The sequence below is a fragment of the Tachypleus tridentatus genome, chromosome 1 (assembly GCF_004210375.1).
Source record: "Tachypleus tridentatus isolate NWPU-2018 chromosome 1, ASM421037v1, whole genome shotgun sequence".
In the NCBI taxonomy this organism is placed as follows: Eukaryota; Metazoa; Arthropoda; class Merostomata; order Xiphosura; family Limulidae; genus Tachypleus; species Tachypleus tridentatus.
In genome coordinates, this window is record NC_134825.1 from 178056086 (window position 1) to 178070884 (window position 14799).

The 14799-nt window shown below is 35.3% G+C and overlaps 1 protein-coding gene across 12 annotated transcripts in view; it reads left to right on the forward strand.

Annotated features, from left to right (window-relative positions):
• LOC143231414 (flap endonuclease GEN homolog 1-like) overlaps positions 1-14799 on the forward strand; it is a 55711-nt gene that overhangs the window by 15278 nt on the left and 25634 nt on the right. For 8 of the 12 annotated variants that reach the window (XM_076466002.1, XM_076466022.1, XM_076466014.1 and 5 more), the window contains 4 exons: positions 847-1033; positions 2897-2986; positions 3778-3864; positions 11596-11780. In XM_076466002.1, the coding sequence (XP_076322117.1) occupies positions 847-1033; positions 2897-2986; positions 3778-3864; positions 11596-11780 (549 nt within the window). The remainder of the gene's footprint in view (positions 1-846; positions 1034-2896; positions 2987-3777; positions 3865-11595; positions 11781-14799) is intronic. The other 4 variants (XM_076465984.1, XM_076465995.1, XM_076465989.1 and 1 more) reach the window with 1 other exon arrangement.

The following is a 14799-nucleotide window of genomic DNA, read 5'->3' on the forward strand; positions in this document are numbered from 1 at the left end:
TTCTTATCAATATCCAAAACAAACTGGCTCATCTCTGTCCAGATTTTTGGATAACAGGTCATATTGGTATTCATGGAAATGAGCTAGCTGACAGAATGGCAAAGTCCATCTGCTCTGGCTCTATCACCACCATTTCTGCTCCATACATGGACTATGGTCCAGTTATCAAAATCCGACTATACAACAGTTGGCAGTTGACCTGGAGTGAGCAAGGAAAATAATAAGCTTTTTCAACTCAAGCCATCTTCACCTCTTTCACCATCTTGTTTCTGTAAAGATCAAAGGGAGGAAGTTGTTTTGGCTACTCATTGGTCACAGTTTTTTAACTCACTGCTTCCTTTTATCTGGTACTGATGCACTAATGTGTGGTCTGTGTGGCACTCAGGTCACAATTGTACATATTTTATCATTGTGCCATCGTTACAACCAAGAACGACAATGCCATTTTAAACACATTTTTAAGGTAGGTTTGCCCTTGACATTAGCCAATGCCGTAGGTGATACTGGCCACCTCACTCATGTTTTTACATTTTTAAGAGCTGTTGGTCTTTTTGACTTAAGGTTTTTATTGGACTATACACTGTTTTAGCATAGTTTCTTTTACACATTTTCATTTTATTTTGACCTGAACCCAGGACTGGAAAGGCTAACTTCAGGTGACTGACAGGAAGTTTGAACTTAATGCTTCAGTCTTCCTGGCAGGTCTTAATTTTACATATTTTATGTATTTTTACGTTCATTTCCATATTCCATTATAGTGTACTACCTCTTGTTTGACACAGATAGCCTAGTACCTTTGTGCCGATAAGCATGAAATACCTACCTCTTTTTTTCTTTTTGTAACAGGAATCTTTTCTTTCGAGTTTCCTACCTTCTTCAGATCGGGGTTAATCTCATGTTTGTAACAGAAGGAGAAGCACCAGTTCTGAAGTATGAAGTGATGTCCCAGAGGAATAATGCAAGATATCGTGGCTCTCACAAAATAAATGCTCAGAAGGGAAATCGTTCTCATTTTAAAGCTGTACTAAAAGAAGTAAGAAAATTGTTTCTGCATAGACCTGCTCATATTTTACATTGTATGTAGGAACCTACGTATAGGTCCCATAATGATCAGCAAATATAGAGGTGGCAACTTTTTGAATGAAACCCACAAGAATGTGACTTTCACCCAGTTTTTTAAAAATTAAGTAAGAATAAAGAAGTTCTAAATATAGGGACCACATAATGAAAAGGTTAAAGTATCTTTAACTGTTGGAATGACATAAGGACAGGTGTTAACTTTGAACACCACACAAAGTATCTTTAACTGTTGAAATGACATAAAAATAGGTGTTAAGTATTAAGAACATCCAAAGTATCTTGAACTGTTGGAATGACACAAGGAAATGTTTTAAGTATTAACACCACACAAAGTATCTTTAACTATTGGAATGACATAAGGAAAAAGTTTTAACCTTGAACACCACACAAAGTTTCACTAACTGTTGGAATGACATAAACAAGGAGTTAACTTTGAATACCACATAAAGTGGTAAATATTTTACTGTTGGAATGACACAAGGACAAGTTTTAAGTATGAACACCACACAAAGTAACTTCAACTGTTGGAATGGCATAAGGACAGGTGTAAACTTTGAACACAATGCAGAGTATCTTTAACTCTTGGAATGACATGAGGATAGGTGTTAAGTATTATCAAAATGCATATAGTCTTTAACATTTTGAATGACATAAGGACAGGTGTTAAATATGGACACCACACAAAGTCTCTTTAACTGTTGGAATGACATAATGATAAGGTGTTAACTTTGAACACCTCACAATGTATCTTCAGCTCTTGGAATCACATAAGGAAAAGGTGTTAACTTTGAACACCAGACAAAGTTTCATTAACTGTTGGAATGACATAAGGATAGGTGTTAACTTTGAACACCACACAAAATTTCTTTAACAGTTCGAAAGACACAAGGACAGGTTTTAAGTATGAACAACATACAAAGTATCTTTAACCTTTAGTGTGACATAAGACAGGTGTTATGTATTAACACCACACAAAGTATTTAACTCTTGGAATGACATAAGGACAGGTGTTAACTTTGAACACCTTACAAAGTATCTTTAACTGTTGCAATAACTTAAAAAAGTTTTAACTGTGAATACCCCACCAAGTACCTTTCACTGTTGGAATAACATAAGGACAGGTTTTAAGTATTAACACTACACAAAGTATCTTTAACTGTTGGAGTGACATAGGGACAGGTGTTAAGTATTAACACCACAGAAAGTATCTTTAAGCATTGGAATGACATAAAATGTGTTAATTTTGAATACAACACAAAGTATCTAATTGTTGGAATGACATAAGAACACGTGTTAACTTCAGACACCACACCGAGCATCTTTAACTGTTGGAATGAAATAAGGAAAAGGTTTTAACTTTGAACATTACACAGAGTTTCATTAACTGTTGGAATGACATAAAAAGTTGTTAACTTTGAACACCTCACAGAGTATCTTCAACTGTTGAAATGACATAAAAAAAGGTGTTAAGTTTGAATACCACATAAAGTATCTTTAATCTTTAAATGACATAAGGACAGGTGTTAAGTATTAACATCACACAAATTATTTTTAGCTGTTGGAATGACATAAGGACAGGATTTAAGTATTAACAACCCACAAAGTATCTTCAACTGTTGAATGACGTAATGACAGAGTGTTAACTTTGAACACCACACAAAGTATCTTTTATTGTTGGAATGACACAAGGACAGTTTTAAGTATGAACAACACACAGAGTATTTTTAACTGTAGGAACTTGTGTCATGTATTTCAGTAAAAAATATATTTTTTGTCAACAGTTTTCTTAAACAGCTGTTACAATTTGTTATTACAGTGTCAGGATATGCTTGAAAGTTTGGGAATACACAGTATTGAAAGTAAAGGAGAGGCTGAAGCAATGTGTGCTTTTCTAAACCAATGTGGGGTAAGTTAGTCTTTCAAACATAAAATGTTTTGGTTCACAAAGCTAGAATTATAATTGGCAAGTTACAATCCAATATCTTTCTTAGTGTATTAGACTGTGTTATATTTAATCCTCCAAAAATATGTAAAATTTTATAACTGAGATAGGATTAGTTTATAAACATTCTTCAGATATTTGATAAAACAATGTTTCCTGACATCACCAGGAACTTGATTGTTTTTAATTTTTAAAGTATGTAGGATATCTTCATTATTTGTATTGTATAATTCCTCACAACAAGTTGTGATTGCTTGTATTACATAGAACTGTTTCACATAGCTCATTGTTTTATACTAGTGATCTTTGTTATAGTGCTATACAATTACTATACAAGCAGATGGCTGTATCACAGGATGATGATTTATGTACTCCTAGTAGATGACCGTATCACATGATGATGATTAATGTTCTCTAGTAGATGACTGCATCACAGGATTATAATTAATGTACTCCTAGTAGATGGCTGTATTGCATGATGATGATTAATGTACTACTAGTAGATGGCTGTATCATATGATGATTATTTATATACTCCTTGTAGATGGCTGTAAAACAGAGAATGATGATTAATGTTCTCTTGTAGATGGCTGTATCACAGGATGATTTATTTATTACTAGTATATGGCTTTATCACAGAACAGTGATTTATATATTACTAGTAGATGGTTGTGTCAAATAATTATTGAATTTTGATTTCGTACCATACGATATAGATTGTTGTATCACAGTAAATACTTTTTCTTCTTTTCCAGGTTGTGGATGGTTGTATTACTGAAGACAGTGATTTCTTTCTGTATGGTGGCTTAGTAGCTTACCGTGATTTCAGCATAGATACAAAAGTAAGTGTTGAATATTCTTAAATTTTAACTCATTTATATAAATACTATTTAATACTGTATCTCACAACAGTTGGTATGGGTATTAACACTTTTATTGATGAGCAGAGAATAGCGTTTCAACCTTCCTAGGTCATCTTCAGGTTAACAAAGAGAGTTTGCAACTGACCTTTACCAGACACGTCTTAGGAACGAGGCTACAAATGGGTGCAGTGTCATAGGGAACATTGCAATTGGATGTTAGGTTATTAATTACTTTCCAAATACTAAGTAGGGAAACAAATGCAATATCAAAGAAGCCTTACTTATACATCAATTAAAACTAATATAAAGGAACACCTTTATACCCATACTAATTAATTACCTAACATCTAACAGCAATGCCCCTACAATTCCGTACTCATTTGCTGTTGTTCGTAAGATGTGTCCAGCAACAGTCAGTTGCAAACTCTGTTTCTTAACCTGAAGATGACCTAGGAAGGTTGAAACATTGTTCTCTCCTCATCAGTAAAAGTGTTAATACCCATAACAACTGTTCTGAGATACATTTTTATTTCGAGTGGGTTTCTTGTCACAAAGAATATTTAATATTGCCGTGCCATGATTGATAATTTTAACTCATTCAAGCTCTGATTGCTGTGTACGTCCTTGACGACAAAATGTAAACGTGATCATTCTTTCATACATTAAAAAATAAGACTTTAGTGTTGAAACTTATTGAATAATAGTTTTATTTACTGAATTTTTTATCTAAAAACTGTTAAATCTGATTTCAGCATACTTCAAATGTAAGCATTATTGTTGGTGAATTTCCTGATTTTTTTGTTCTGAGTTTAATACTACACTTCTATACCCTGAGGAGGACAACTGAAAATGTTCTGAACAAGATATTTGTAATTTGAATTTGTAAATTTATGTGTAACTTTATCCAATCACTGTTTGTCAACTTTGATTGTTATGTTGTCTTGTAATTGCTTGTAACTCAACTTTAAGAAGTCATAGGCTGTTAATCTAAGCTTTTTACTTTTCTTTTTCCAGTTAAATAAGGAACATGGCATCCAATTCATTGAGTATTTATGTAGATGTTGGAACAAAGTGACAGAAGGTACGTTGATAACCTGTTATTCGACAATATTTACAACAATCCTCCTCAGTGTGAATTCCTTATGTGGTGAGGGGACCTCTCAGGGAAGGTTCAGTTTACCTCCTCTGTGGTCTAAACATCCATCCACGTGTTTGCTGTGCATGGCAACCCGTGAAGGGAAGGAGAGGATCTTGGTGGTTGAGGAGTCCAACTCTAACACATCACTTTTGCCTTGAATTCCTGTAGAAGGGCTGCCTAGAGGTGGCCCCCCTTGGGTCAATCAGCTGGTCCACTTAGGCTAGGGTCAACCAAGTACCAGTGTTGGACATTGTGTCTGATGCTGGTGTTTCGTGTTGTGCTCACGAAACCCTGGCATTGCTGCAGTGTCCTTACTTGACATTGTAGTGTGTCCCCTCATAAGGCTCCATGGTGGTGAGGTCAGTGGGTTCTGAAATTTCCTTTTTTCCTATGGATCCCACAAAAAAAATTTAAATAAAATAGTGAAAAACAGTCAATAGGTAAATGACCACATCTTGAAGTTTCTGAGCAGCAATCTTCAACATCTGTACCACCTGTTGTACCTCATTTTCTTATCCTACATTTTCTTTCAGAGAAATCTAAAAGGCAAATGTCCCCTTTTTTTTTCAGAAGGGACTGGAGGGACTTGCTGGCTCTCCAAAGTCAGTAAAGAAGCTTCAATCTGGAGACATATTGGTGGAAACATCTACACCTCAACATAGTGAACTCCTCTTGCATTCAAAGGCAGTTGGGGATATACCTATTGAAGTTAAACCTCATGCTACTTTGAATTCATCATGAGGAGTTATTGTTGAGAGGGATTTGAAGAACATATCAGAGTTAGAGATTCTTGCTGGTTTCTCCACCCAAGGAGTTTCTGCAGTGAGGCGTATTTCCACTCTCAAAGATATCATTACGATGCCAACGAATGTCCTCATCTTGACAGTTACATCACCATGTCCACTTGCCACCATCAAGTTAGGTTATCGTAATTGCAGGGTGTGGCCATAAATTCTAAACCCTCTCAGATGTTTCCAGTATCAACGGTTCGGTCACTCAAAGACGTCATGTTGTGGTTCCTTGACATGTGCTTTTTGCAGTGGCAAGGACCACGAAGCCTATGAGTGTGAAACAGATCCTCATTGCATCAATTGCAATGGCTCTCACCCGTCCTACTTTTGTTCTTGTCTTAAATGGTTGGAATAAAAAGAGGTGCAACATTTGAAAACGATTCATGACATTACTTATCCTGAGGCTCGAAAGTTTCTGTCCTACACTTCATCTTGATCGTTTGCTGCTGCACTTTGTTCCACAACTACAGTGGATGTGCAGATGGATCTCTCTGTGCCTCCAAAAGAATTGTTCTCAAAATAAATGAAAAGTATTTTGAACTCCATGGTTAAAAAAGATGATGAATCAACTTCATCACCCATCTGTGTCCCTTACATTCATTCCAACAAATACCAAAGATCCACATCCTTTGGTTCCAGGTACAGGCATTTCTTCAAATACATCTTCTTCTCCCATCCCAAGATGCAAAACAATCATTCCTTCTTATTCTCAGTCACTGAAATCCCCTTCCAACAACAAAGACCTGCCAAGTTGTCCCAGTGCAGGATTCGAAGGAGGTCTATCAACCTCCTTCGAATAAAGACAGTAAGGAAAAAAGACGTCATAAACAGAAGGGTTCTTCAGCCAATTCGCCTACATGTTATTAAAAAATAGCCACCTTGATACAATGGAACTGTTGAGGTTTATGTTCTAATCTGGATGACATCAAAATACCGATTCCTTCCTACCATCCTGTATGTCTTTCCTTATAGGAAACATTTCTGAAGTGTGCCAATATAGACCTTTCGGCAGTTTTCTTTGTACATAAATGACAGACTGTGTGATGGACGAGTGCATGAAGGGGTGGCATTGTTGGTTGATCAGCATGTGCCCACTCTGTGTTTGTCACTCAACATACCCTTGGAGGAAAGAGCCATCCGTGTTTCCGTGGGCCATACCATCACTGTTTGTTCTCTCTACCTGTCACCTGGAGAGATACATGATCAATCAGACCTTGATGCTCTCATTGAACAGTTGTTGTCTCCATATTTCATTCGGGGGGGGGGCTTTTATGGACATCATCTCCTCTGGGAAAGTGTTGATATTGATAGAAGGGTTGCTCTCTAGAGCATATGCTCTCTGATCACAACCTTTCTCTTTTCAATATCAGTTCTTATACTTATTTTCATGCACCTAGTCGGTCCTTTACTGCTATTGATCTATCAGTTTGCTCCCCTTTATTATTCTCCCATTTTTCATGGAGGGTTGACAATAATTCACGGGGGCAGTGATCATTTTCCAATACTCTTCAGATAGACTGGCTGTGTTTTATGCCACCCAACCCACATGCCTCGGTGGAAGCTGGATCAGGTAGACTGGCCCACTTTCACTGCTTTTGCAGAACTTGATCCTGCCATCATCTGTCAGCCATCAATAGACAACTGTGTGGCAGCAGTAACTGACTGTATTATACAAACCGTTGCTCAATGTATTATTAAAACTTCGAGACATTTTCCACTATATCTTTGTCCGTGGTGGAATTCTTCCTGCCACATGGCATGGAAGGTTCAAAAATGGGCCTGGGATGTTTTCCATAAATATCCCACGCTTTCAAACCACATCGCTTTCCAGCGGGCTCATGCAAGTGCTCGGTGGGTGAGATATCAAAGCCAGAAGGAATCTTGGATTAAGTTCACAACTGGCATATTTTCTGCCACCAGTTCTAAAATCATATGGGACAAGAATCAAAAGGTCTGTGGGCAATACAATACTGTGCCTCTCTCGATCTTACTCTCTGATTGCCAGAAAGTAGCTGATATCCGGAGCACTGCCAATACTCTAGGTGAAAGCTTTTGCCAGGTATCTAGCACTTCTGCTTCTTCCTCCACCTTCTCAGCCATCAAGACTCAGGCAGAGAAATCACCTCTTTTCTTTCAAGCTGATTGTCTCTATGACTATAATCATTCCTTTACACTGGAGGAACTGAAACTGGCCCTTCATTGGTCTGACAGTACATCGGTTGGACCAGGTAATGTACACTATGATATGCTGTGCAATTTATCTCCTGCTTCTCTTGATGTTCTTTCAATTGTTTTTAACTGGATCTGGCAGGAGAACGTTTTTCCTGATGCCTCGCGCTAGACTATTGTTCTACTTTTCTCTGAGCCTGGGAAGGACCCAAGATTCCTTCAAACTACTGTCCAATTGCTTTGACAAGCTGTCTCTGTAAGACCTTAGAGAAGATGGTTAATGCTTGTTTTGTTTGTTTTCTCAAATCAAACAACCTTCTTTTGCCCACCAGTGTGAGTTCCGACAACAGCGTTCCACCATGGACCACCTGATTCAACTTGAAATGTCAATCAGAGAAGTCTTTCTGAAATGACAACATCTTGTATCAATATTCTTTGACATTGAGAAGGCTTATGACACGACATGGAGGTTTGGCATTTTGCGAGACCTCCATATATATGGGTTACGTGGCCATTTTTCCATTTTATTAAACATTTTTAATGGACAGGAGATTCCAAGTTCATGTGGGTTTGACACTTTCCCGTTCTTTTCTACAGGAACGTGGAGTCCCTCAGGGCTGTATTTTGAGTGTCACACTTTCAGTATAAAGATTAATGTCATCACTGAACAACTCCCTCTCACTTTTGCATCTATGTCAATGACTTTCACATCTCATGTCAGTCATCGAGCATGAGATAGATATATTGAGTGGCAGCTACAAACTGCCGTCAATTGTTTACTGAAGTGGACCACGTCAAACGGCTTTAATTTCTCTCTCTCTAAAACTGTTTGCATGAACTTTTGCCGCCAACGAGGTATTCATCCTGATCCTGCCTGTGGTACCTGACAAAGTTCTTGGGGCTTATCTTTGACCATAAGCTGACCTTTATACCACACATTAAGCAGCTACGAGTCAAATGTACAAGAGCACTGAACATCCTCCGTGTCCTCTCTACCACCACTTGGAGAGCAGATCGATGTTCTGTGCTAAAGATATATTGTGCTCTTATTCAATCGAAACTCGATTATGGATCACTGGTCTATGACTCTACCAGACCCTCGGCCTTAAAGATACTGGACCCCGTTCACCATCCAGGATTTCGGCTCTACACTGGGGCTTTCCACACCTCCCCAGTTCAGAGCTTATATATAGAGTCTCATGAACCTTCTTTGCATCTCTGCCATTTGTAACTGTCTTTATTATATGCTTTGAAACTTTGTTCCTTATCAAAGCATTCCACCTGGGGTTGTGTTTTCCTTCCTCGGTGGGCCATACTTTTTAGAACAGACTTTTGGCCTTCGTATCCAGGCACATTTGGATGAATTGGGTCTGTCCTTGGATAACATTGTATTATCCACTGGTCAGCCCATTCCACTATGGTTTATTACAGTCTCCAAATGTGACCTTTCTTTAAGTCATCTGAGAAAAGCAGATACTCCCGATTGGAAGTACCGACTTTATTTACTGAACACTTTCGAACAATATTTCTATTCATATTTATACAGATGGTTCAAAATCAGGAGACTCTGTCGGCTCTGCCATTGTTTGTTGAAGTTCGGTGGTTGCGCACAGAATCCCCTCTCCAGCTTCTGTGTTCACTGCTGCTCTGTACACCATTTCTCTTTCCTGGGATCACATAGAAGCTAGGCAGTACTCCAACTGCACTATTTATACTGACTCGCTTAGTTTGCTACTGGCCCTGGAATCGCTTCACGTTGGTTTACACCCTGTTCTTGCCAATATTTAAAACCGACTGGCCCATTTCTCTTTAACATCTACTTCTATCTGGTTTTTTGGATACCAGGCCATGTTGGTATTCATGGTGCGAGCTCGCAGACACAGCAGCTAAATCTGTCTGCTCTGGCACTATCACCACTGTGCCTATTCCATACATTTACTATGGACCTGTATTCAAGGCTTGGCTCCGTGCCAGCTGGCAGTTGACTTGAAGTGAGCAACACGAAAACAATCTTTTCCAAATAAAACCTCATATTGGACTTTGGCCGTCTTGCTTCCATAAAGATCGGAAGGAGGAAGTTGTTGTAACTAGACTACACATTGGTCACAGTTTCTTTACTCATCATTTTCTTTTCTCTGGAACTGATGTACCAGTGTGTAGTCTGTGTAACTTTTAGATCACAATAAGCCACATTTTACTTTCTTGCCATTGACCATTTTAAACATGTTCTGTCCCAAGGTTTGTCCATAACGTTAGACAGTATTATTGGAGATGGTGACACTGTCCACCTTGTTAAAGTTTTTTAGTTTTTTAAAGGCCATTAATCTCTCTTAATGTCATTTAAGTTTTTTAATTTATACATTAAACATTTTTTAATGTGGTTCACTTTTAAGAATCACTGTCTCTCTAGTTTGATTTGAAATTAGAAAATGGCTGTAACATAAAATAACTCAAAACCACAACTGGAAAGGCCAACTTCAGGTGACTAACGCTGCTGTTTGAACTATCTGTTAGTCATTCTGGCGAGTTCTTATTAAAATTTTGCTACACGTTTTTTAAAAGTTTTATTACTTTACTTTTTGAAAATGGCCATAATGACACATATCTCAGAACCAGGACTAGAAAGGCCAACTTCAGGTGACTGACGGTGGTGTTAGTCTTCATGGCGGGTTATGATAATTACCTTTATGCTACAGAAAGTCCTTTACGACTTCACTTACTGTAGCTTCTCTCTTAATGTTGTAGAATCGGTGGCAACATTGGTTTTATGGTATTTATGTTTTTAAACTCTGTTTTGTTTTACCTTCATTTCCTTTTATGAATTTTACTTAAGTTTGATTTAACTTCTTTTAAATCATGATGCTCTATTATAATAGGAAAATAAATGTTTTTATTGACCTATGTAACTACTTGTGGACAAAACAAATATAAGTAAATATGTAGATAAAATTAATTGAAACTTATTCAATGAAATAATTTGATTGCCAATTTACAATCAATGTCTGCTTGCTTATAATTTTAATGTGGTGAATTTTCATTTTATGTTAGTGATCAGAAACCCTGTAAAAGTGTGAGAAATGTTTTCTGAACTCAGACTAAACTTGTAGTTTTATAAAATACAAACTTTATACAAAATGTTTAAGAAAAATATCAGAAGAAAAAACTCTAAGGCTAATGTTAACTACAGCAAAGGTATGAATTTTTTAAAACATTACAACAAACCAGTATATCTGTAGAAATGTTACATATGAAGATATATAATATAACTCCAAGCTTCATAATCTCTTTTTAAATTCTTTAAGTCTATTTTGTCCAGTAGTTTTGCTTAACGTAATAAACTAAACCGCACAACTTGTGTGCCACACCTACAGACTTGTTCAGTTCTCACACAGGAAGCAAAAGAAGTTTGATGAATGTTGTATTTAAACTCTATGATAAACCAGTATCAGACGTCACTATGGAAGTGAAAGATGATATCAAGTTTAACTTATTCTATAGATAAGATTGGATGGATCAAATTGTGGACATTTTTTTATTTTTTTAATCATATTTGTTTTTAAGTTGAAAATTATTGATTATGATTACAAACAATATATTTACTGTTATTTTTAGCTTTCAAAGGTACATATGTATTGCATGACAAATATAGAGACTCGATTGAAGCTAGACAGAAAAAAGTTGATAGGATTAGCTGTTTTGTTGGGGTGTGATTACCTCCCTAAAGGTGTGCCAGGCGTGGGAAAAGAGACTGCTGTTAAACTGATGCAGAAATTTGAAGATGTTGATGTAATTCAAAGGTTGAAAGTCTTTTTTTACCATTGAAAGTAAACTTAGATCACAGTCTAATATTAACATTTCCTTAATGTGAATGTAGAGTTGAATGGAATATCGATTTTCTGAATTTATTAATAGATTTTATTCAAGAAAGTGCAGTTTTAAAAGTATGATATACCTTTTGAATGAACATAACAATCACAAAATCTCTAATGAATATAAAATATTTATTTTAAATGGGTAATTATAAACATACTTTTATAATACTGACTTATTTGGCCAGGTCTCAAGATAATACATTTTGGTGGATCAGCTTGTATAGGGCAGATATCTCAGGGTCATATAATTGTGTGTTAAATTAACACACACTTTGCTGGAATATGATCTTATCTAGCTCTCTGGCAATGGGATAGGTGCATTCTAACTTTACTCTAAATTTTTATAATGTATGCATATCTTTAAAATATTTAAAGATTATTCTTAAACATCACAAGGCTATAGTATAGAAAACATCAAATACTATCAATAAATTTTTAATATATTTTAATTAAAGATTTCTTTGTATATTTTTCTCTTTAGCTTTTAACTGACAAATATGCAAACAACATTTCATTAAAAATACTTGTGTATGAGAAAATTCTAAAATTTCACTTGTCTAATTTTATAACCTCCAAGTAATTATGTCTCTAGAGGTATGTAAAACTACTTGACCTCATTACCACCACAACAAACTAATGGCGATACAATTAATATTAATAAACATGTTACAAGGTGGTAGCTGTAGAATTAATACTAAACAGGTTACAATGTGGTATGTATAGAACTAATATTAATCAACATGTTACAATATGGTAGTAATAGAACTAATATTGATCAACAGATTAGGTGGTAGCTATATAACCCACATGTTAGAAGATGGTAGCTACAAACCTTATATTAATCAACATGTTACAAGGTGGCAGAAATACAAATAATATTAATCAACATGTTGCAAGATGGTACCTATAGAACTAATATTAATCAACATGTTGCAATGTGGTACCCATAGAACTAATATTAATCAACATGTTGCAATGTGGTACCTATAGAACTAATATTAATCAACATGTTGCATTGTGGTACCTATAGAACTAATATTAATCAACATGTTGCAATGTAGTACCTATAGAACTAATATTAATCTATAGAACATGTTGCAAATGTTAGTACCTATAGAACTAATATTAATCAACATGTTGCAAGATGGTACCTATAGAACTAATATTAATCAACATGTTGCAATGTGGTACCTATAGAACTAATATTAATCAACATGTTGCAAGATGGTACCTATAGAACTAATATTAATCAACATGTTGCAATGTGGTACCTATAGAACTAATATTAATCAACATGTTGCAATGTGGTACCTATAGAACTAATATTAATCAACATGTTGCAATGTGGTACCTATAGAACTAATATTAATCAACATGTTGCAATGTAGTACCTATAGAACTAATATTAATCAACATGTTACAAAGTGGTAGAAATAGAAATAATAGTAATCAACATATTACAAGATGGTAGAAATAGAACTAATATTAATAACATGTTACCAGATGGAAGCTGTACAACTGACATTAATCAACATTTTACAAGATGGTAGAAATAGAACTAATATTAATAACATGTTACCAGATGGAAGTTCTACAACTGACATTAATCAACATGATACAAGATTATAGCAATAGAACAAATATTAATCAACATGTTACAAGGTGGTACCTATAGAACTAACACTGATGAACATGTTACAAGATGGCAGCAATAGAACTGATATTACTCAACATGTGAGATGGTGGGAGCTATAGAACTAATATTAATCAGTATATTACATAATGGTAGTTATAGCATTACTATTAATAAACATGTTACAAGGTTGTAGCTATAGAACTAATATTAATCAGTATATTACAAAATGGTAGTTATAGCATTACTATTAATAAACATGTTACAAGGTTGTAGCTATAGAACTAATATTAATCAGTATATTACAAAATGGTAGTTACATCATTACTATTAATAAACATGTTACAAGGTTGTAGCTATAGAACTAATATTAATCAACATGTTACAAGATTGTAGCTATGGAACTAATATCAATCATCATGTTACAAGATAGTAGCAATAGAACTAATATTAATCAACATGTTACAAGGTGGTAAGTATAGAATTAATATCAATTAACATGTTACAAGGTGCTACCTATAGATCTAATTCTGATGACCATGTTATAAGATGGGAGCTATAGAACTTATGTTAATGAATATGTTTGAATATTTAAAACGAATATTAATGAACACTTTGGAAGGTGGTAGCTCTAGAACTAATATTCATAAACATGTTTGAAGATGGTAGCTTCAGAATTAATACTGATCAATATGTTACAAGGTGGTAGGTAGAGAACTATTAATCAACATGTTACAAGTTGGTAGCTTCAGAATTAATACTGATCAATATGTTACAAGGTGGTAGGTAGAGAACTATTACTCAACATGTTACAAGATGGTAGCTTCAGAATTAATACTGATTAATATGTTTCAAGGTGGTAGGTAGAGAACTATTAATCAACATGTTACAAGATGGTAGCTTCAGAATTAATACTGATTAATATGTTACAAGGTGGTAGGTAGAGAACTATTAATCAACATGTTACAAGATGGTAGCTTCAGAATTAATACTGATTAATATGTTACAAGGTGGTAGGTAGAGAACTATTAATCAACATGTTACAAGATGGTAGCTTCAGAATTAATACTGATTAATATGTTACAAGGTGGTAGGTAGAGAACTATTAATCAACATGTTACAAGATGGTATTTATAGAACTTATATTAATCAGAATGTTCCAAGATGGTATTTATAATGTTATTATTAATAAACATGTCACAAGGTTGTAGCTATAGAACTAATATTAATAACATGTTACAAGATGGCAGCAATAGAACGTATATCCATCAACATGTTGGAAAATCATAGCTGTGGAACTAATATTTGTCA